This window comes from Lutra lutra, chromosome 5, assembly GCF_902655055.1.
Source record: "Lutra lutra chromosome 5, mLutLut1.2, whole genome shotgun sequence".
NCBI classification, from domain to species: domain Eukaryota; kingdom Metazoa; phylum Chordata; class Mammalia; order Carnivora; family Mustelidae; genus Lutra; species Lutra lutra.
The window spans coordinates 61,477,666-61,502,680 of record NC_062282.1 but is presented as its reverse complement, the minus strand read 5'-3'; the positions used below and the strand labels follow the sequence as shown (position 1 = coordinate 61,502,680).

The following is a 25,015-nucleotide window of genomic DNA, read 5'->3' as shown; positions in this document are numbered from 1 at the left end:
AAACAATATTAATAGCAACTATTTATGACTCCCAAATATGTTTCAGACACTCTATAAAATGTGCTACCTATTTTAATGGTCGCAGTGAGCCATGATGCTGGATGTCTCCTTTTTTAAATGAGAAAACCAACTCACAGAAGTGAAACGACTTGCCAAGGTTTACACGGCAAGTGGAGAGCTGGATTTTAAGCCTGGTCTGACACCAAAGTCCGTGCTCGTCTCACTCTTATGTGAAGAGGTATTTCTGTGGGGGGATGTTTGTTTGTTTCTTTGTTTATTTATGTTGTTCTCTGTACCAAGCTTTGGCAAAGGAAAATTCAGGTTTTATACCAAAGGAAAAATCCTGACCATTTATTTCCCCTTTTTCGTGTCCACTAAAATTTTCATGATGGTGAAAAACTGTAGCATGATGAATTAAGCCTCTGAGAGATAAAGTAACCTTCTCAGCCCTGCTAATTGAGATGGAGTAGAAATTCAAATCTGCTCGAAAATGCCAAATGGTAAGATTCATTGATCCTGAGTTAAAGATGTTAGCCTGATTATCCCTGCAATCCCTACATAAACCATCATTTGGGGATGTGATTTTTAAATTGTCAATATTTAATGGCACCAAAAAGTGACCTCTCTGAGCTGGGTCTCCAAATGCTGTGCTCAGTTATCTGCACTGCTGCCACTGTGCTGTAATTTTTAGCTGATTACACATTAGTTCATTTAGCTTTGTTTCCTCTTCCCTACTGTGCCATACTATTAAACGAAAGCAAGGGGCCTGGCATCCCTCTGTGCACAGAGCTGGTATTGTCACAGTGTAATAAGGATACATCCAGTCAAACAGCATGGTGTAGCTGGTCTTTGTGTTCAGTGCAAAGGCAATCCCTCGAAGATCTCTTGCCAGCCCGATCAACATACGCTGTCAGTGGGAAAGAGACACAGTAATTGATTTTCACGTTAGCACAGAGCAGATGGAGTAGTAATCAGGCAATAGTGACCACGTATCTGATTTTGATTCATTAGCTAAAATGTCTTGCTCGGATCCCTTTCTATAGAAAACCATAGACCCTTTTAAACACACAGACCATCAAATCTGCTGACCAACCCGACTTCCCTTCTTATAAATTGAGCTAAGTTATAATTCCAGTAGTTTAGGAACATTTGGATTCTTCATATACTTTGTTTCTGAATAATGCCAATTAGGGAAAAAAAAAGCGGGGTTGGGGGGAGAGATGAGGATTGATAATTCCACAGAACAGAGATGCTCAGGGTCCAGACATTATTTAATAATAGCAAAATCTTAACCACACCGGCTTGCACGCAATCGGTCCCACTATGCAACCTAGCGTTTATCCTGGAAGCACACTGGAATTCAAAGATCCCAAAAGAGTATCTCCAGGCACTGAGGACAAAATAAAACTGGCCAGGTGACTTTTCGCAACGATGACATTCTGAGAAGGGCATTTGCATTCCCCAAGCAAGGAAAAGGAAAAGGTGTAAGGAAAAGAGATCTGTACTGGTTATTAGAAGACTTGAATTTGAGTCACAGCTCTGTTGCTTGACTGTAAGACTTAAGGCAAGGCAACAACTTACAGTCTCAGTTTTCTCATCTACAAAAGGGGCTACTATTGCCTCTTTCACAGAGGCATTGTGAGGAATAAATTTAATAAACTTACGTAAAAATGCCTAACAAGAGCCTGACACGTACTAAATGTTCCATAAATATTTAGTTTTAGAGAGACAGAAAAAAACAACTTGATTCTTAAATAAAAGAGATCTGCCTTGTACTCTGGACTCTTAATTAAGCTGTCCTTAGGATGATGCTTGGGACGAGAAAAAGAAAACCCATGAACAGATGCTAGAATGTCAGAACAAAGAGCACAAATAAACATAATTGCAAAACAAGGGGGTGGGATAATTGAGATATGCAACTGTGATTTCTGAAGATACTGTTTCAGTAGAAAGATTCTGCCAGGAAATGGGTTCTGAAGTCTTCTGTCAGATTTTCTTTTCTTTTTCCTCACACTTTGGTAAGAAATGAAAACCTTTTTATAGGAAGGCCTTTAAATGATCATCAAGGACTTGGAAGTGAATCTGAAGCCTCATCTTAATGGCTAAATAGCATCTCGAAGTAAATTAACAGTTTGTCTGTCAGAAGTACCTGCAATTTCTGATATTCCCCCAACCCTGTACCTAAAAGGTGACTAGATATAACCAGAAGTCATCATTTATAAAATATTTAGTTTCTAACCACCTAAGCGTTTCTGAATTTGAGTCTGTAAACCCTGAATTTCTTCTCTGCTTCTTTAAGTGACTCATTCTTTTTCCTTTCATAATCTCACTAGTCCTTGTTAGTCTAGAATCAGCTTGCCTCCTTACAGTTCTCTCACGTGACTTGCTATTTAAAATTAAAAAAAAAGCCATTTTGCTTTTTATGTAACCTATTTTTACCACCTGGAACCTGTTCCCCTCTTTTGCAGCTTTCCACGTTTCTCACAGGCTCTGGAACAAAATACGTCTTCTAAGAAGCCTTCTTGGAACAATCCCACTCTGAGTATTTAGCTCTGCAGTCTTTCTAAGACAGTGGGCATTTTGGTCTACTTGTATTATGTAAACTTACAGGTTACAGTAAGTCTCCACATATACATAAGGCACCCACGTTCAGCTCTAAACTGGTCAAGAGGAAACAGGGGTTTTACTTTCCTTGTCCTAGCACAAAGAGCTCTTACAATATCTTTCGACTCTCTTCATTACATAAAAAGGTTTAACATTTATTTTATCACAGATTTTTCTTCTTTAAAAGATGCCAAAATAATAAAATCTAAGTGCCTCAAATCTATGAAATTATATCACTGTTTAATTTCAGAAAATGTTACTATAGAGCGGAGGAAGCATGTAACAACCTAAGAATTAACTGTGTGTTTTCAGTAGTTTTCACTGGACAGGAAAACGCAGTGTCCACGTGGGTAAGAAACCGATTTCTTAGGCTCAAACAGTATCTTGTATCTTACAGGAGCAAGAGAACTGTAATAGTCTATAGAGATACTCAAACGACACGAAGGGAGTACTTTCTTGGTGGCCAAAACATACCCAGCTCTGCTCTCGACAGGACGACTGCTACCTAGCAGTTCAACTGGACTACTAAGCGGTCTCAGAGAGCCAGAGGCGGTCTGATTGAAATTTTGGGAAGGAGGAGCCATGGTTCACCATCTCATTTAAAATAGTACAAAGAGGTTTATTTCAAAAGTTGCCCTTCTCCTACAGTTGGTCCACACTTGATTGATCCTATGTGTTCAGTAAGGCCGGTTTGGGGGGCCGGGTAGGTCTGGGGTATCTAATCGTAAGGATTCCTTCTGGATAGTTCGAGGAGAAGCCGCTCAGTGCTTCAGTATGCCGCACGGTGAACAGTTGTCTGTGTGCCAAGTGTGAGACGAATGGGCCGGGAAACAGCTGAAATGCGGCTCCTTCCACCCTGACCCCCAAAACAGGGTTTCTAATGGAAAGTCTGACAGACCCTTTACTGTAGTGGCACTACTGGGGGCAGCTATAATATTATCCTCATAATTCTACTATATAATAACAACAAAGAAAAAGAAGGTGAAGGGTCATTGTGCTTTGTCTTTAGAATTAAGATGGCTGTCTTCATCCTTACAGCATACTCTTAATTCTGGAGACACATCTTAATAACCTCTAAATAGTTCCAACAAAAGAGCCGTGTCAGAGGAATGAGCAGGCCCCAAGGTGTTTCAACTGAAGTGTTTTCATCTGCCTTTATTGCTCTATCCCTCTCCAGAATTAAGGCAATAACCTGTGATAAATTATTCAGGAACTGCTACAGGGATCAAAGCAAAATCATTCTGTTAAAGTGCTGTTTGCAACATTTGGCACTTAGTGCGAAAACTTTTAATGTGCGCATGCTGAAAATCAAGGATTTTAAATAATTTAACATCGTGGAGTTTTTACGAAGGGACTAAAGATAGCAGGTTCCTATTTAACTGCTCCTCTTCCTCCGAGAAGTTTTCATTCATTTTCCTTAAACTCGATGACGTCATGGCCAAATACAAAATGACGCACGAGGCAAGGGAGTAGTGGACTATATTTCACTATGGATACAATTATAGGCGGAACACACACACATTTTGAACAAATGCTTTGGAGCCAAGACCTGTCACAGCATTTTCTTTCTTTTTCCCTTTACTATGAAAGCAAAAACCCAAGACAAAAATTCAATGTTCTCTTCAATTTTATTAGGACTAAGTAAGAAAACAAAGCTATAAATTTAAGAGTTTTGCAGCATTTCCTCCCCTCACAACCATATTTCAATTTGGCAACACAGGTCCTTGCTGCTTCTGTTCATCCCGAAATCCGCATTTGAAAAATATCTATAAATAGGGAGTTAGAAAATGCTGGTAAGGGTTGCAAATTAAATGAATTTGGCAGTCCTGCGGCATTTTCATAGAGATATTTTAACAGCATCACCTCCTGTGGATTGGAATACTAAATACTTTATTGAAGAACAAAACAGAACTGTTTTTATCTCTAGTACTTGCAAAATGAAGTACCTGAAAGCACTTTTGCATGTATTATTTATTCATCATGATAGAAAAATAGCCGTAACCTAATAAATTACATTTAAAAGCATTTAGTGCAAAAGTTTTGTTTATGACAAAGCAACAGATTTAGCTCTTTATCGGTAGCTTACAGCACCAAGTTTTCTTTATACAAATTAGACAGATGGTGCTTACGGTAGAATTTACTAAAGGTCTGTCACAACAAATGCAGCCAAGCTGCATATTTAATCACTGCAGAATCTTGTCTACCTGCAGCTGCCAACTGCTAATCCAATTTCCCTGATAAATGTGGCAAGAGACACGATCAGCAATAAAGAGCATCTAACTCCATTTTCCTGCAGGGCGTCTTTTGATGAACATTTAGGACGGAAGCACGGAGTGCACTGTGTGGCCTTGGTTCGTGGCAGCTGCATGCATTCTGAGGCACAGTTCTCAGGTTACTCACTTAATTCTGCCACTATCATTACGTTGCTATTGATCTCAGTAGCTGTTGCCTACACAGCATTACTCTAGATGAAGCTGAATCAGGCAGTTATCATGCATCAAACTTGCTCAAAAGCCTGGAGATTTCCCCTTAATTACTTGTGATTTTATTTGCAAATACCGTTAAAGTGTAATCAAGCAGTCACTTTCCAGGGTCGTTAAGAACTTGCTGGTTTAGGGATATATCACTGGAACTCCATTAAAAATGACTCTAGGAAGATGGTTTCTATCAAACTAGATGGGATTACATTAAAATGGCTTGGAGTATAATGAAATCTTCAAATGAGACAAATGTAATTTTTATAAAGATGGTGTTTTTCAACCTCACTGCTTCTTTCTGATATGAAGGGCGTCGAGAGCCACCTTAAAGCTGCAAAGTTTTTGTGGATCCTTCAGAATATTTGGGAGACCTCTAAAAAAGTAGAAACTCTGGTGAAGAGTTTTCACGAGATGATGAACACAATGAAAATCCCTAAGATCCTTTTTGGTTTTAAAAAATTCTGAGTTTTAATATTCACTTCAAAACTCTATTTCAAAAGGTATCCCATTTGGCTAATTATTCTGGTAGAAGAATTACACTAAAATAATCATCAAAGGCTATCGTTTTAGTATCTGGCTTCTTACTGCTAATATATATATATATTTAGGGAGAAGAGAGGTCATCAAAATGATGGTTAATGTTTTTGACTTATTCCAAATAACAATAAAATATGACTCCAGTATCACTTACAAAAGGTGCCTGCATCCTCTAGAGTACATTTATTAGTCTTTTAAAAAATAATTATCAGTGCCAATCTGTTTAAAATAGCCCAGACACATTATGATTTCAGAAGATGCTATTCCTATTTTGCAGATCTTGTGTTCCCCACCCCCCACATTAAAATATGGGACTGTTTTGTCACAAACAGCTTGCTACACTTAAGGATTTTACTAATAAAACATAATGTTGTCTTAGATATTATGACTGTTGCCACAGCTGAACTGACTTGTCAAATCAATCCTAATACGGCTCCCACAGGCACATAAAAACCTTATTTAGCTATCAGTTATCCTAATCACTTTGTTCAGTTTAAGAATGCAATACTTCAAGACCAGCTTCTATTTATACATATATGCCTAGCCATTTAATAAAGTCTTGATTTATATAAATTCTTGTTTAAAAAAATATTTAGAGATGTAGTGTTTTAGCATGTGTATGTGTGTGCATTCCTCCATATAAATACGTTGAGGCATACAGTGTAGGGTAGATGAGGGAATAGGGATGCTTAAAGTGGTGTACCCGTGAGAAGTATTCTTTTAAAAATACTAACTGCCTCAAGAGAGAAATCATCTAATCGCAAACTGTCCAAAATCACGTGCTGACCTCAAAGTCAATTTGTACAAGAAACTAAAGAAGTACTTACATGGAAAGTACAACTCAAAGACATATACAATTGAGGAAGCAAGATGGATGAGGTACAGAGCACACAGAAATATGCAGAAACCTCTCTGTGGATCTAGATATCCCAGAATGAGCAAAATTATCTTTTCATCATGTTTAGGAACAAACCCACCTTTACATCTTCTTGTTTAAAGTTGTTGTTGAATATTTGTAAGACTGTTTCAAAAGAGACTGTAAGAGGCAGCATGAAATTCTCAAATTCGTCTTCATCTTCGCCTATCAGAAAAACAAAAGGGTCACCATGGTTTAAAATGCATGCTATTGTCCATTAGCCTAGGCAGTGAGTGCTTCATTCGGGCTTAGAAATGCTCCTGGGAAGGGGTCAGGCTGCATCCACACTCCTGCCGCATTCTGTACTTTGTTTGGCTCATTGAATATTCTGGTGTTTTGCCTTCTCTTTTGCACCAAATGAAATAGCAAAATTACTTACGAGCCTTTTTTTTTTCTTCTGTCTCTTTATTGGATCAAACAGACTCATGCCCCAGGCATCTCAGCCCTTCAGTTCTTACTGCCCCCAGAGCTTCCCCCATGCCTCAAGGAAAGCCACTTTCAAAGCCTCAGAGACAGGGATCCTTTTTCCCCCTTCTCTTTAGGTGCCAAGGCCCTAAAGGGCTCACAGACTCAGGTGCCCAGATAGCTCTAAGTTATTATTCCCCTTTATTTATGTTCTTTTATTAATTTGTTAAACAGATAGCAGGGAAACTTTTATCTGCCAAATAAGATGGGGTCCCTCATGGGTCATTTGGATTTTAAGTACATTCTCCATGAGTACACTTCCTCTTGCACTAAGCTCCCTTTTCTTTATAGAAATGAGTCATTTTTTATTGTGGTTTTTTTTCCCTTGAAAGATAGACTGCAATATCCTTAAGGATTCTATCAAAGCAGAATCTTCACTTCAAACATGGATATGCACAAATCACAATTTATTTATTCTTTATTAAAAAATTTATATTTGAGTATAGTTGACAATGTTACATTAGTTTCAGGTATACAACATAATGATTCAACTTTGTGTCATGCTCTGCTCACCCCAAGTGTAGCTACGATCTGTCACCACGCAATGCTATTACAGTATCATCGACTACATTCCCTAAGCTATGCTTTTATTCCTCTGACTTATTCATCCCATAACTGGAAGCCTGTATCTCCCAGTCCTCTTCACTCATCTTGCCCATCCCCTCACCTCCCTTCCCTCCAGCAACCATCAGTTTCTTCTCGGTATTTATATTCTGATTCTGCTTTTCATTTGTTTATTAATTTTTTTTACATCCCACCTGAGTAAAATCATATGGTATTTGTCTTTGTCTGACTTATTTCACTTAGCATAATACCTTCTAAGTCCATTCATGTTGTCATGAATGGCAAAATTTCATTCTCTTTTATGGCTATGTAATATTTCAGTGTGTGTGTGTGTGTGTGTGTGTGTGTGTGTGTGTACACATCACATCTTCCTTATCCATTCAGATTGCTTATGTGTCTCAGCTACACAACTGACAATTTATATAGTATTCCTTTCATAAGGGGTAACTTTTTTAAAAAAAAATTATTTATTTATTTAGAGTGAGCAGGGGGAGGGGCAGAGGGAAAGGAGAGAATCTCAAGCTAACTCCATGCCGAGCATGTGGAGCCCAATGCGGAGCTCCATCTGATGACCCCAAGGTCATGAGCAGAGCCAAAATCAAGCGTTAGACACTCAACCAACTGAGCCACCCAGGGATCCCAAGGGGTTTCTTTTTTCTTTACCTTTAAAAAAGATTTTATTTATTTATTTGAGAGAGAGAGAGAGAGAGAGAGAGAGAGTGTGTGTGTGTGTGTGTGTGAGTGGGGGGAGGCAGAGAAGGAGAAGCAGACTCCCTGCTGAGCAGGAAGCCTAATGTGGGGCTCAATCCCAGGATCTGGAGATCATGGCTTGAGCTAAAGGCAGACAGTTTAAGAGACTGAGCCACCTAGGTGCCCCAAGGGGTTTCTTTTAAATAAGAGAGTTGATTCTCTCCTTCATCCTATGCCACGTGAAATGTGAGCCCCCCCCCCAACTACAATTTACTGAGAAAGAAATAGAGAAAGATTAAGTGACTTACTCAGGGTAGCATACTTAGGAAGTGACACTATATAGTCCAGACCTGATTTTGATGCTATTACTTTTTAAATAGAGCATTAGAGAGAAAAAAAGATCTCAGAGAAGAGATCAGGGATTCTGAAGTTTGGTCCCTGACACAGCAACATCAGCATCACTTAGGAACTTAACCAGTTGTAAATTTCTGACTTCCATCTCAGAGCTACTGAATCAGAGATCCTGGGGGTGGAGGTCTAGAAATTTGTTTTAAGAAGCCCTCCAGGTGATGCAGATGTATCCAAATATTGGAGAAACACCATTCTGTACATCCGTACATCATTCTACAGATAACACAGAAGGTCAATGGCACAATCAGGATCTTTAGACTCTCAAGGAGTGACTGATCTGGCTGACCCGGATCTTTTGTTATTTCTCTTTCTGTTTTAACCTTATGCACTTTGTTTCCAGGGTCTAAAAGAATCAAGGATTTAGCTTTGTTCACAAAGAGATATCAAAGGGCCAATGAGTCTTTCCTGGTATGCTGTTCTAAACAAGGGTCCGATCTCCAGGTGAAGGGTAAAGCAGACCAGATTATAATCCCTGCCTGCCAACTGGCTATGCAACCAAGCTATTCCTCTTAGCTACACCTTCTGTTCGCTGGTGAGAACATTAGAGACCTTTACAGAAGGCCTCACTTTTCCAAGCCCAGGTGAAACAGCAGCTCCCCCAATCTGAGCTAAGCTCGTAGGCAAGTACTCTCTAAGGCCCCACACCAAGCAACCCCCCTTCTCCCTGTGGGTTGCCACAGCATTTCATCTACTCTTGACAGTAGGAACATTAATCAGTCTGCCTCGAATTTGCAGATATAGCTAATAACACTAATAATAATGCCTCCCATCACTCCCCCACTACCACCATTTGATGAGGGTTCCTGTGGGGATTAAATAAAATAAAATTGATAATGTGTGTATGTAAACTATTAGATGTGTCAACCTACACCAATAGTATCTTTGGCTTTGCTTCTGGAGAGCTGACGCTCTGCATCTTTGCATTTCTAGGTGAAGGAGAATGATGCCAGCAGGTGAGGCTCAGCGATAAACAGAACCAGCGTCTGGTTCCGTCACTTACTGTTTAACTTCAGATATTCACTAATTACCCTGAGTCTCAGTTTTCTCACCCACAATATAAGGATAAAAAGTCCATCATTGTGAATAATGTTCTAACACATGAAAAATAGAAGATGCTCTATCAATAGTTGTGGTGGTGCTGGCATTACAGTATCAGCACCTAGAACAGTGCCTGGCGTGTATTACACAAATACTGTATTTGAATGAAAATAAAGGGGACATTTAAAAAAATCCCTTATTTTCTTAACACCTGAAATGAATAATACAGTAGCTAATTGAAGTAGACATTATCAAATCCTTAAATAAATAATATATACGTACATTATATTTAAACTATGTAGCCTTACCCTCCTAAGATAAAGTATCTTCTAAACATGGAATTATTAACAAGAACGGTGGTAATAATCACTGCAAGTAGATAAGGGCACAGGAAAGAGTGGATGCTTTGAAGTTTCTAGGCTCAAATCCCGGCTCTGCTACTTGTTAGCAAAATTCTGGTTTTGGATAAATGGTAGCCATTAACATTTTTGTTGTTTTGAGCATTATATGGACCTAGAGAGGTGATCACAGGGATCAAATAAAGTGTGACAAGCAGGTTGTCCCCCAATACCCTTCCTTTGGGAGCAGAGCTTTCCCAAGGTAAGGATATTTAATCAGAACAAAGACAAATTCAGGATTTTACCATTCAACCGTTCACTTAATACCCAGAGCTATGGATCAAAAACTTCCTGACTCATCTTTTTCCTCAATCAAAGTTTGAGGTATGGAGTAATCAAGGCATGAAAAACAAGCCATCAAAATGAGCAGGGAGAAGTCAAAGAGCACGTGCTGAAGATAGGAATGCGAAAAGCATTTCTACTTTAATGTCATTTCATCAGAGGCCTTCCCTGACCTCTCTACCTGAAACATTACTGCAAAACTCGCCCCTGACCCCCACCTGCTTTCCACTCCCATAACCTACTTTATTTTTCCTATGGGACTTACTGTGACTGGGCTACACAGTCACATATGTTCATGGTCTTCCCTAGTAGAATGTAAGCTCCCTGGTGAAGCAACTTTGTTTTGATCATGACTACATCCTCAGAGCCTAGACTAGGGTCTGGCATTTGAGAAATAGTTGTGGAGTGATGGAATAACAACAGTTATTTCCTGAGTGCTTACTAAGTGAAGGCAATGAATTTAATACTTGATTTACTTAATAGACACCCTTGTAGCCCTTCCTAGGTTCCAAGCACTGCTGCAAGTCATTAATGGTCCCAACAATCCTATGGAGTTGTATGATGATTTCTTCCATTTCACATGCAGACAGAGAGGCTCACTTAACCAGAGGGTTAAGCAGTTTGCCCAACAGCCTTGGGCTGGTAAGTGTCAGTGGACTCAGATCCCCAATTCCACTGGCTTTCCTTCCAGCTCACATTCTTCCCCCTGTCTCCACGGTGGGGTAGGGGGGAAGGTATCAGAGGCAGGCACTGAAGTCAGGGTTACAGAATCTTGAGTTTAGAGCCTCATGAAGTTAGAAGAGGGTGAAGAACAATCAGACTGGTTCTGGTAGGGAGAAAGGGATTCCTCGCGATCATTTAAGACAGGCAAATATGATACACTGGGGCATTATTTCTACAAAAGTGTTTATGTTTCAGTTAGCCCTGTTCCTCTCTTACTGCAGGGTAATACGTTGTATTATCTAAGCTGGAAAACTGGTCATTTTTGTTTATATAATGCAAACAAACTCTATAAAACATTTATTAGAGATTTTTTCCTTATTTGTTTTACTCCTAGAGGTATCAATTACTGCTTCTGATAGGAAAGGAGAAAACACAAGTTTGCTCTCTTATAACTTCATATTCAATTATGCAGTCATATATTTAGAATGCCAAATGTATATGTGACCATTTTATAAATAATAATTGAAACTGCTCATTTTTTTTCTGACCAGGGCCCAGAAACCAGTAGGTTTGAAGGTGAAGTGCCAATTTACAGAGTAATATGTTCACCGGCATCAGGAAAAGTAAATATTAATGGAACACTGTTGCAGTTCTCAGTCATGCATAATAAAAATGATAAATTCTTCAGCTTTTCAGTAAAAGCCAAATCTAATCCCCTCTACTGGATTTCTGAGGATCTGATTCAACAGGAAGTTATTCACTTTAGGAGTTCCGATTTATTTTCCTTCAGAGAAGTCACATTAAAATACTAACGGTAACCTTTTTAGTATATTGGCTCTCGGGTATGCTATTTTTAAGACACTTCGTTTGTTATTTTATACAATTTAAGACCTTGAGTGGTGGGCATGTAAACTGGTGCAGCCAGTGTCATACGATGCAGCCACTGTAGAAAACAGTTTGGCAGATAATCAAAAAGTTAAACATAGAACTGCCATTTGATTTACCAATTTTACTCCCAGGTATACACCTGAGAGAATTCAAAGAGCATATCCACACAAAAACTTACAGATAGATGCTCACACCAGCATTATCATAACAGCGAAAGGGTGAAAACCCAACTGTTCAAACAAAATGTGGTACAGCCATACAATGGAGTATTAGCCATAAAAACGAATGAAGTATTGAGATATGGTAAAATATGAATAAGCCTCGAAAATGTTATGCTACGTGAAAGAAAACAGACACAAGGGCCACATATTACATGAGTCTGTTTAGATGAAATTTCTAGAATGGGCAAATTCATAGAGACAGAAAGTAGATTAGTGGTTACCAGGGGCTGGGGTCAGGGGAAGTAAGAAATAACTACTTTAAGATACAGGATTTCTTTCTGGGGTGATGAAAATATTCTGGAATTAGATAACGGTGATGGTTGTATAGCCTTGTGAATATTCTGACTGTACTAAATACCACTGAACTTATACTTTAACAGTGTGAATTTTATGGCATGTGAATCTAAAAAAAACAAAAAAACAAAAACCCACCAAAAACCCACCATAAAACAACAAAAAACCACCATCAACAAAATTCTCTCCATCTTTAGAAGTATGCAGAACAGGAAACTTCTCATTTCCTCAAATTCAAATGGAAACTGAGGTTGGATTACTAGGGACCTGGGAGAGTAGTCAAGGAGAAGTTAATAGTACAAATAATTATGATAATAATAAATGATGGTAGCCAACAGGTACTGAGGATTTATTATATGGTAACTATTATGTGAAATACTTTGGTATTAGTGATAGGTTAGTAGGACAGGCAGAATTATGGCCCCCAAAGATGCCCATGTCCTAATGCTTGGAATCTGCGAATATGCCAGGTTATAAACAAAGGGGAATTGAGGTTGTTAATTGTCTTTAAAAGAGAAGATTATCCTGGGTTATCCAGATGGGTCCAAGGTAATCACAGAGGTCCTCAAAGTGTTAGAGAAAAGTAGACAGGGAACACCAGAGAGATGGCAGCCTAAGGACTTGACCTGCTGTGGCTGGTGTAAGGGGCCACGAGCCCAGGAAAGCAGGTGGCATGTAAGCCGCAAAAGCAAGGGAGCGGATCTGTCCGCAGGGCCCCAGAGAGGAATGATGCCCTGCCGACTCCTTGATTTTAGCCGGCCGAGACCCATTTTGGACTTCTGACCTCCAGAATTGTAAAATCATAAATCTGTAATATTTAAGCCAAAAATTTGCAGTAATTTGTAATGGGAGTAATAGGTAACTAATATAATTAGTAAAGGTCAGAGCTAACGTGAGCAAGCTCTCTGTTCCAAACTACAGAGAATTAAGAGCAGAGGCAAACAAGAAGATACAGAGGCAGACGAGTAAGGAAAATAACTTAAAACCACACACCAATGGGTCCTATCAAAAGACCCAGTGACTTCTGCAGGCCTAGGCCTGTGCCATCTGCTGTTCCCCAGGGCTTCACTGGGATAGCACTTCTCCAGTTCTATTAGAATAAGTCTTGAGGAAGGTGCCTAGCTAGAAGGTGCTACTGTGGGCCAAAAAGGTGCTACCATGGGCCAAAATTTAGTTTTCCTTTCAGTTCTCCCCTACACAGCCTAGGAGGTGTAGCTGGCTGTGACAGGACCATGGCTTCAGGGAGGGCAGGCTGCTGTAGGACCTGTCAGGAAGTGACATCAGCTTCCGCTCCTATAAGAAAATAATAGCCCAAGTGCTGAAGGCAGAGTAGCTATACTAAAGGTAGTGAACTTGCCTCATTTTGAGGTCCTGGTGTCAGTCTGTGCCCCTGATTGTATATCCAATAAATATTTCTGTCTTAATTAATACATACTGAGTACTTGTTTTGTGAGAGGAATTGTTCCAGGCCTTTTCACACCTCTTTCTCTTATTTAAAGCATGTAACAATTCTTTAAGATAGATATCTCCATTTCATAGATGAGAAAATTGAGACTCCCTTTAATTCCTCTCCCTAGGGACCTAGAATGTTTATTTTAGTTCTCAGAAGAAAAATACACCGCCCACTGCAGACCTTTTTTTCTAGGAAACCCACCCCGAAAAGTTTCATCCCTAAAGCATCTCGTTCCCTGGGGTGCTCTAGACTCTCTACCCTCAAAACCAGGTAAGTTATTAAAACTGGATCTGGACTTAATGGGCTGCTTTCTGCCTACAGGGCCGGCTAATTAGTCTTAATTATCTCATTATAGATTCTAAGTATTTCCAGCTGCTTCTTTACCCCTTATTGCCCAGTCCCCCCACCCCCCATGTCTATTTTCCAGATCGTCTCTGCCAAGTCATGGACACAGGTGATATATTGACGTATTCTTATCTATCAGAACATTAGTTATTTCTGATCAAGCTTCTCACTTGCTAAACCCTTCTGGGACATCTACCTCTGTGTTCTTTTTATCCATGAGAATAAATATGCTTTGGCCAATTATCAGGACATGAGGACAAATTTTAAAAACTACATTTGATTTTCACCGACGAAAGGACTATAATATACCTATATAGGGCAAATAACATTAATCTATCTGGTTATTTGATAGAAGCTTGGAAAGTAATCCCTTCTCCCTTCTCACTGCCCTCAAGCCTCAAATCAATCATTCAGTTCAAACAGTTCAAATAAAAATAAAAAAGAAAAAGTTACCTTTCCTAATTGGTTGAGAATATGAAAGGTGAAGTAACAGTGTAGTTAGTACAAGTGAATAAGAATGTGCGGTCACAGGGCTACAGGTTATACGACTGACCTTGGGCAAGTCATTTAGTCTCTCTGAACCTCACCTTTCTAACAGATAAGCAATGCAATAAAACCTATTTCACATGGGCTGTTGTGAGGATCAAATAGCATAATGTATGTGACAGTGGTTTGTAGACTATAGATTTATAAACAAATGTTAGTTATTAATAATAAAGAAAAGGAAATTTCCTTCCTCTGTGTATTTTTACTTTTATCATTAGTAGCTATTTCTAGAATACTCTTCCCTTTTTACTTAACTCATTTACTTTTTATTTAAAATTCCTCAAATTTAAGCTAGGAATATCTTCAGGTGCCAATTATCTATTAAAAGCCATAAAGGTAGGTAAGTATTATAGCACACTCCTCCCTATAGAGAAAATACCTCTTAATGTCTATAAATAACATTAACATTAACAATCCCTTGATCATTACAAGATATGACTTCTTCTTAGAGTTTGAGTATCTAGGGAAAGCACTGCTTTCCGCAGTATGCAATTTCCCAGATCCTATCAATATGCTTCTCATCTGAGTAGTTCAGATAAGGTGCAGTCATAAAAAGGCCGAGAAAAGCAACTGTTAGTGATACCAAGGAAAAACAATTCTAATGACACTGAGTAATTCTAAGTTTGTGGCTGGTAAAAACCTAATTTGCAATGAATAATACTCAGTTCTCCACAAAACAGAGTGTTGGTGTAGTTCTTTTCCACACTTCCCCTTCTCCAATATTTGTCAACTGAATTCACCTCTATTCAAATTAAACAAAATAGAAGGTTTTATTTATTCAAGTATTTTATACTGAACTGCTCCCTAGAGGGTCTCCATTTACTGGCTTGGGTAATATTATCTTTCCTTTAGTTTATTAGATTGACAAAGTTAATTTAAAAATAACCTAGGGAACTTTAAGTGATTCTTGGAAGGACTAACATGCGTGCACATACGGATGGCCACCCATTTTCTTCTGTGTGTATGTTATCTTGCAAAGAGAGTTTTTGCATTAATTTTTATAATTTCTTAGAATATGGAAATACATGGCCAACATTAAATACCATCATTCTGATGATGAAATGCTTTCAATTCTGTTCTTTATACAAGCGAACATTTCATCTAGTGTAGCCAAGGAGCAATTTGATAAAATGGTACAACTGTTTATTGCCAAAAAACCCCCATTTTCATCTGAAATACAACCTGGGGCACATAGCATCTAATTAAATTCATACAGAGTACAAATAATTGACTAGAAACCAAAATGGATTTCAAAGTAAACACCAATTAATGTGACACCCAATTTCTTCCCCCTTTTCTAATCACTCCAGTGTGCACGTATGGCTCATACACAACGTACTCTGTTTAGTTTGTTGGATTCAATTAGAATATGCTTTATATTTCTGTCCAAGACTTACATCCTGTGTTTTGCAAGCAGGTTGCTGAGGGGTTTTTCTATTTGATTAAAAAAAAATCAGTGATATAAAAGTTCTTCCTTAATTTTTCTTTAATTTGAGAAGAATTCTCACTACCTAATATTTTTACTTCTTTCACTTAATACATGGATCTGTGCTTCTTTTGACAATAGCACCATCTCTTTTTTCTTTGTTTCCATGACAGTGAATACACAATAGAAAACTATAAAGCCACACATACAGGAACTCTGGCAGCAACGTTCCAGTCAACCTAGTTTGTGAGACAAGGTTTCAAATAATAAAACTGTGTTCAGCAACACTCAACAAATGATCATCTATGAAGTAATAACACTTTGAACAGAGAGCAACAAGCGATTAATCGAGCACAAGAGTGGCCACGGGTAGATGATCACTTGTGAAAGTAGTCAGCCCCTTGGTTTGTTTTGTCTTGGAGAGGCCAACGATCAAAGCTACTCCCAGAAAGAACCTGGTAGGAATTGCTGATTCCAGGAACCATGATGATGGCATCTTGGCTGCAATATACTTAGGTGTCATTCATTCATTCGCTAAATATTTACTGAGCACCTACAAGGTAACAACAGGAGATCGGTGCTAGAAAACTTGAAGAAGGCAAAGTCCATGCCATGAAGGAGCTCCGTGTATTTTGGGAAGAAGAGCAGCTCTGGCTCTTCACCAGAAATAGAAGCTCAGGTAATATATACCACAAATTGTCCCTTGATGCTTATAGTATACGTTTAGTTATTTCAAAAAGTGAAAACCACTAATAAATAAAGACTTCTCTTCAAACAATGTAAAAGTTCCATGACTGTGGTTGCCATTGTTTCTAACTTTACCCATACCCAGACTCAATTTCCTCGTACTGAGTGCCTGCCACATACCAGGCACTTTACATAGTCAGTTTCCATCTCTGCCAAGCTATCCAAGATGTGTTTGCAACATAATGGAGATTGACCTTTTTTAAAAATGCTGTGAACTAAAAAAATATCAATTTATACTTTATATTGTTATGGGTTAAGTAATTCAAAGGAACCTAACCTTGAGAAACTGAATAAAATCCTTTCTCAGTTATTCAAGTTTATATATTTTCCTTTAGCTTCTCATACCTCACAGTTTACGTTAAGCGATGATAAATAAAAGTAGTTTTCAAAGTGGCAGCGTGTAACGCAGGGTCTTTCTGGGCACCTTCGTGACTCTCTGTTATCATCACCATAAGTGCGGGCGTGCTGTGAATACCAGCAGTGCTGTCTGTTGTTTAGGCTCCCACGGATTTATGGAAGGTTCTTTGGTCTATGATGACTATATGAGAAAGGATCTTGACCCACTCCTTTTGCAGGTCCTGAAAACATGTGTGACATGAACTTATTGCTAGGAAATCTCCTCCATCTTGTCCTCCAGTTTTGGTTTTCTCGATCTGATGGCATCATTAAAGGAGCATTTGTTAAGGCTTCAGGAAATAAATTCGGTCTAGACACAGTCTTCTTTAATGCTTGGACAACTGGGAGGAAAGCGAAAGGGCAAGCTCCTTGAGGGCAGGGGCCTGTGTGCCTCGCTGGTTTCTGTCCTGCCCTCCGAGCTCACAGCACAGCGTGTTCTCTCAATGATGACTGAGGACAATGACAAAGAGTCGGCTGCTCCTCTTCTCTCTGGTGCAGCAGCCAAGAGGTAATGCAGGGCAGGGTGCAGGATGAGAAACTGTCACTCAGATCTCCCACTTGCCTAAGGTAGCAGATGATTGGGTTTCGCATGCCTGGTTTACACTCTTCAAATATTTAGAGACAGTTCTCTTTGCCTCAAGCCCTAGTTGTCACTTAGCCAAGTTATACATACATGGTTCTTTTAATCTTTCTTTAGAAATCAATCCCACCAAGCCTCTTAATCATTCTAGATGCATTTCTCTCAACTTTTGGCTGTTTGTCTCTTCTTGTAATTTATTCTGTTGAAATGCATGAAAATAATAGAGATGTGGAACAGAGGGCAGTTCAGTCACCTTTCTACTACATGGAGCAATGTCTTTTATGTGCAAAAGAAAATTATTTATCCTTTTTCCTTTTGTATGATCATTTTTTAAAAAATTCACATTTAAGTTGATGGATCAATCAATACATTACAAGAAAAAGGATGAAAAAAAGTACCATTGCTATTATATTCTCTAAGGATGATATATTGTCATTGATTAACAATAACATTGTCATGACACAATGACACTGTGTCTATAAACTGATTAATTTAATCTGCAGTATTCAAACATGGGGGGAAAATGGGAATCCAGAATAATATGGTCGCCACAAAGAGGCTTAAGTGTCCATCCTCAGGTACTGTCTACCTGTGGATGGTACCTGTGGATATGTCTAGCTAAGCCTTTCAGTGGAAGACATTTTTAAAGAAGTTGTATTATTTCCAATTAGAAAAGTGAACACCTTAAAAAAATTTTTAAATAATCAAAAATGAGGAAAAGTCACCTATAGTTCACTATCACAAAACAACATTTAACATTTTTAAAGAATTTCACTTAAGTCTTTTTTGGATGCATTCTGCACCCACACCCCAGGCACACTCATATCATTTGCACAGTTTAACAGCTAGCTTTTTCACTTAATATTATAAAATTCCATGTATTGCGCTATCTTCAAGTCCCAATTTTAATGAGGACAGACTACTCCATCAAGTAAGTAGATACGCTGTAATTTTACAATTCCCTATTGCTGGATATTTACATCATTTCCATTTTTTCTCTAGATTAAATGTCATTACAAAGAAAAATCTTTGTGTGTAAAGCTTTTCAGTATTGAAGACTGCTCCTAGATTCATAGCAGTAAAATTAATGGATCAAGGGATACCCAGAAAACCCTGAGGTAAAGAATTAATGCAGGTTCTATTCAAAGTGAAAAATACCACTTTAAATACAAAGATTTGTCTTTTGGCTCTGATGCCCAAATCATAGAGAGCTGCAGAAAACTGTCGAAGATGGCAAGTTCTAGTAGCTTAAATATGGTCCTCACTAACAGTGTGCTCCTTTAACTGCACAAGAAGATTGTTGAGCCCTTCTTAATCAAGTTAAGAATCAATTCTTCACCTTACCTAGATCTACCATCAGAAGGCGAGTGAGGGCAGTGTAGAAGATAGTTCGGCACCTGAAGTCACTGACACTGTAATTGTCACTGATTCCAAGGAAGGGAAAGTGTTCACTCTATTGAAAGCAAAAGGGCATCCAAAGTTACAAACGCTTCACCTAAACTACCCAGAAAATCCTAGTCATGAATGAAAGGAAGTAAGACTTACCGTGTGGTTTTTTAGCATGAATTTCACGGCATCTATTTTCACAAGTTTTTTTAAAAGGATATAGGTAATAGAAGTTAAGGAATGTGGGGAAATATAATTGTCTTATCAACAGATAATATATCACAAAATAACACTGAATTATAATGGCATCAATTTCTATTTATGAAGAATCAATATTATTTCTAAAGAGTATTGCTACAGAAATGTCTTTCATTCTGTTAAGAATGATAATCCATTATTAACCAGTGCAATTACTTTTCCTATCTTATACATATTCTAGTTACGGAAAGGAAAAATGAATTTTATAATTAAGACAAAAACTTCTTTACTATTAAAGTCTTGATAGTAGAAAATTAAAACTGACCCTTTTTACATTTTGGATATAACTTGAGAACTTCTTTTCACTTAATATTATTTCATAAAAAATAATTATAAAAGACTCATAATAGACCATCCAGAAAGAGAAAATTGTTCAATTCCAAGAAACAATGAGCCCAGTTAGAAATCTGAGAAAATTCTGCTTTAGATGAAGAAGATCAGAATACAATTAGATGCAGCTGACTGCATGTCATCAAGTGTTGAAGTACAGGCTTAAATGACCCAATATTTCTCAAGACCCTACTACATCTAACACCCTAGGTGTTAAAAGATGTTTATATGTGTTCATTCACCTAATCTTCACAATTAGCCTGTTAAATATCATTTCTTATTTCTAATCCATAGATAAGAAAACCAAAGTTCAGAGGAAGTAAGTTACTTGCCCAAGATTACTGTGGACTACAATGAAAAAAGTAAAAATTTATTTTTACTGTGGACTACAATGCCGTGATCTGAACTGAGGTTTGACTACAGAGGCCATGTTCTTTCTACTGGGCCACATTGCCACCCTGAACAGTTCAACTCAGAAGAAGAATAAAGTTGAGAAATGATAAACATCAGCGCAAGGCCTAAATAATTTCCGGTCAGTGCTGCCATCAAAGAAGGGCTGATGTGTTTCTAAGAACATCTATTGAGTATACAAACACCCTCTTCTTTTACTTCGTCATTCAGGTATTGGTGTAAAAGAGCAGAAAAAACAATGAACCTGAGTCAGGAAAGCTGGGCTTTTGGCTTGACTATACCATTCGATCAGCTGAATGAGTCTGAGTACTATACTCAGATCCTCTGAGCCTTAGTCTCCCTCTTCAACAAATGACACCCAAGCTATCTTCCAGGATTGTTGCGAGACTCAGAGGAGGCAAACGTCTTCACCAATTGTAAGTCAGGGAGGAAGAAACAAAGATTCAGAGAAGTAACACGTACAGAATGTTTGCTACTTGCAGGGTTAATTCTGACAAGCCCATGGGGGTAGGTAGTATCACTTCCGGTTTTCTGACGAAGAAACAAATTCAAAAAAATTAAATAAAACTTTCCAAAAGACAAAGGGTATAATTCAGATTCAAGGCCCTCTGACTCAAGCAACCATTCCATCTGCATGTTAAGCATGTGTATCTGGCTCACCTCCATATGAAGGCGGCAAGCCTCCCATGGGCAGGGGCCACACCCACGCATTTTCCTCAGCGCACTGCTCTCAGGGGGTGCTCAGTGCACTGTGTTTTTCTGGCAGGCTGAAGGGGAACAAGATCAGGGGATGATAGGCAGGAGATCTCTCCCTGCATACAAGGATGAGATCTGATGGTTTGTTCCCAGTATAAATCACTGAGCAGAAGAACTGCCACTCAAACTTCACTCAGTTAAACAGGGGTGGGGATCAATAAACTAAGACATATCTTAAGTAATTACCAAATACAATTCTCCTGGAATTGCAAAGTTAAAAGTGACAGGGTCTATGGGTAATAAGAATGCTGCCATTAATAGGAATCTTCCTGTCAGTGCTACTAATAAACAGCAAGTCATGTTTTGACAATGGAATATTTATGGTAGCAATAAACAGAACATTCGCAGGAAGAATCTCATCTGCCAAAGATACATTTTCTGTAGAACTGCATCTGTGCACTTTGTATCAAGGCCAGCCTAGCTGCCTTTTAATTACATTCTAAAGCAAAAAAAAAAAAAAAAAAAAAAAATTAAGAATAAATTTTTACTTTTTTCAATAAAGAAATAAATGAGAATTCATCTGATTATTTATATTCCCTTACAGGAATTCAACTCAAAGCTATTATGATCCTTAAGAGAGTATGTAATGTTTTTTTAAAAAGGCAAATGGATACATTATATTTATAATCTTTTTACTTTCATCTTGTACTTTTCTAAGAGACTCAGGTTCTCAGAAGAGGCACCACTTTCGTTGGGTGGGAACATTTTGGTTGCATGGCAGGACTAGGTCAGATTCCGGAGGCTTGTCTGGAACAGAGCCTCACCGGGAACATAGTAAGGGTGGCTAACGTAACAGCACCAGTAGTAGGAGCCTACAGCAGTAAGAGAATTTAGTGAAGGTCATGCATGGAACATGTAAATGGCAGGGCTAAGATTCAAATTCAGGTCTGTCAGACTCAACACCAAATGCTCTTTTCATTAGGTTGCATCATATCCATTTGATTTTAAAGAGGCCAGTGACTTTACAGAGATGACTAGTTTTTTGAGACACAACAGAAACTGGAACTGGGTCCCAGAAAAAACAGGGAAACTCTTCTTTTAGGAGGCACCATCATTAATGAGCCTTCATCACATCTAGGACAGAGCATACTCCGTAGCTGGGTTGACAGTAACACACTAAACAAAATCCCTAGGAAATTCCTGTTTGTATCCATGTAGTTATGAAAACACTGAGGAAGGTGGGCATGGTCTTACTGATAGTTAACACGACAAATGAAGAAAGGAAAGAAAAAGTCAAGAAAAATGGTGTACCTTAGAGATGCTGGAAAGTTTTGAAAATTTGTACCTGAGGCAAAAAGGAAACCTAAATTGAGAACAAACTGGTTTCTTCAGTTACAGGAGTATTACACACTTCAGTAGTTGATGGGCAGAGAAGTAGCAAGTATGACTTCAATCCATGGTATCTAGCTTTTACTGAGTATCTACAACATTTCCTCAAACCTAAAACGCCAGTGGTTATAAAAAAACATCATTACTGTATGTGCTAAGAAAGGTGTAAAATACCATCAGTTGTGGTATTTGCATATCTTCTTTACAGAAATGTTAAAATGTAAAGCAATTTTTGTTTTAGAATCAAAGGAGCAGTATAGTAGGCATATAATATTCACTAAGCACCAGAAGTAGATGATACGCTGATCAAAGCAATTATTTAAAAACCATACATGTTTACAAATAGTTTTTGCAGACAGAATTAGATCTTGATGATAGAAGAAAGTTCACAGATATGTTAGATTTTGGATGACATGACATGATATGTCATGTTCACAGATATGCTGGGTGTTGGAAGACATGACATGACATGACAATGACATGTTGGAAATTATTACAGGTGGATGATAGGTACAAAGTATAATTACTGAAATATTAGTATTGTTATTTCAAAAGTGAGATTATATTCATAAACCCTACTAACCTAAAAAACATCCAAATATGTCTCACCAAAATGAAGCATCTTAAGGAATACTAATAATTACTTTTAAGGAACAGGAGTTAAAGCTTTGTCAGTTAACAAAGGGGGCAACATTGATTCAAATGCCCAGTGTGAAATTCTGAAACAAGAGGAAAAAAAAAAAAAAAGACTCCTAATCTCTAATAGTTTACAAACTAATAGAGAAGACTAGCCAATACTAAGCTATATGATATTCATCCCTGGATATATAGCTATGAACTAGGTTTCAGGAACATTAAGAAAAATAAAGATGACAGGAATGAAATGAAAGGCATTAAAATTCAGTGAGCACCTACTATGTGATAGGGTCAGTAGTACCAGGTACCCTATTTTATTCGATAACACAGATACATTGTTAAAGTGCTAGCTTCGGCAGCACATATATGAAAACTGGAATGATACAGAGAAGATTAGCATGGCCCTTGTGCAAAGATGTACTGTTACATATTTATTATTTTATGACATATCTATTATTTTACTTAATCCTTACAAAGTCTCAAGAGCTAGAATATTATCTACAGATGAAGTAACTAAGCCTCAGAGAAACTAAAGGATTTGTTTATGTTCTTTCAGTTAATACTATGACAAAGCATCCTAACTGTTTCAGTACGCCTTCACCAAGTCTTTAGGAAGACCTGAAAATTTAAAAGAGACCTAATTGAGTTGCAATGGGTCAAATGAAAAGAAGAGCATATGTGGTGATTCAGTGAAGATAATGAAGGGTGTCAAGGGGAAGGTAAAATAAATTTCCCTGGCCTGGGCATAAAGTACAGATTGTGGTTGAGTGGTAGATCAGGAAATTAGTTATGAGAACTCAGTAAGTCAAGTACTCTTACAGGACTCAAGTTCTAATCAATAATTTTACTTTGACTTGAGAAGCAAGTAGAAGCGATTCTGGGCTTTTGGGAAGAGAAATGATCAGATCACAATAATACTCAAAGAAGGTAATCTTGTGAAGCAGGAATCTAAAGAACTGGGTGAAGGTTTGAGAAAGTGGGTTATAGAAAGGGAGTAGAGAGGATTCTCACACTTGGTTCTAGGAAAAAAACCAAATGGAGCAGATAAGTTATGGGATGACTTTTCCATGGATAATAGAGATGGAAAACAAAGAAAGAAATCAACATTTCTTTTGATCAGAAATGTTAATAGAAGTATGCCTGAGGGATATATGCTGAAACTAGTTTTATTTAACATTCTCAAAACCATCTGGAGATGGTGGTATTCACTGAAGTAAAGCAATACATGTTAATACTGTTTCACAAAAGCAGAATTACTACTGTTTATTACTAATACATTTCCTGTAACAGACATACCCAATTGTACTTTCACCCTTCACCCTTATTTCGTTCTACACCTTGGTTTCATCCGTCACCCCCTAATCTGACCTGACCCCCGCCTCATTCAGGATTCACACCCCAGTGCTGGGAAGATTAGTGACAGGGTAAGGATGTCTGGCTTGCATATTACTTATATACTTAATGCTTCCATATAAGCTACATCTAAATTATGATCCTAAAAAGAGCTCCCTCAAAGCTACCATATCAAAATGTCACTCACCCACATTATTTTCAATGCACAGACTTTCAGACAATTAGTATATAATTTACTTGAGTTGAATTTTAAAAAGAAAAAGAAACTTTGTTAATAAAACAACAGACTTTGAGGTCCTAGGAAAAATATGTGAAAGGCAGTCTGGAATCAGGATGATCCTGTTAGAATTTAAAATCTGTGAGGACAGGGTCTGTGTCTCATTTGTCTTTTTGCTCTGTACTTAGCAAATGCTTAATTAGTATCTGCTGACTTGAAAGAGGCCAGTAATATGAAGTAAATCATTAGGATGAATATGGAATTAAATGATATGATTTAACTCTTACTCAGTGTTAAATCCAAAAGGCTGCAGTTCTGGGCTTTGCACTAACACAACAACAAAAAAAAAAACAAGCAAGAAAAGACAAATGAAACTGGAGGAGGTTTGGGGTTGAAAA

At 38.0% G+C, this 25,015-nt stretch overlaps 1 protein-coding gene and 1 pseudogene across 3 annotated transcripts in view; one reads left to right on the top strand and one right to left on the bottom strand.

Moving 5' to 3' along the window:
- The window catches only part of RANBP17 (RAN binding protein 17), a 327,124-nt gene that overhangs the window by 62,875 nt on the left and 239,234 nt on the right, over nucleotides 1-25,015 (bottom strand). For all 3 annotated transcript variants that reach the window (XM_047729648.1, XM_047729649.1, XM_047729650.1), the window contains 4 exons: nucleotides 19,487-19,550; nucleotides 19,286-19,394; nucleotides 6,596-6,699; nucleotides 819-907 (listed from right to left, as the gene is read on the bottom strand). In XM_047729648.1, the coding sequence (XP_047585604.1) occupies nucleotides 819-907; nucleotides 6,596-6,699; nucleotides 19,286-19,394; nucleotides 19,487-19,550 (366 nt within the window). The remainder of the gene's footprint in view (nucleotides 1-818; nucleotides 908-6,595; nucleotides 6,700-19,285; nucleotides 19,395-19,486; nucleotides 19,551-25,015) is intronic.
- Nucleotides 23,391-23,489, top strand: LOC125101413 (uncharacterized; annotated as a pseudogene).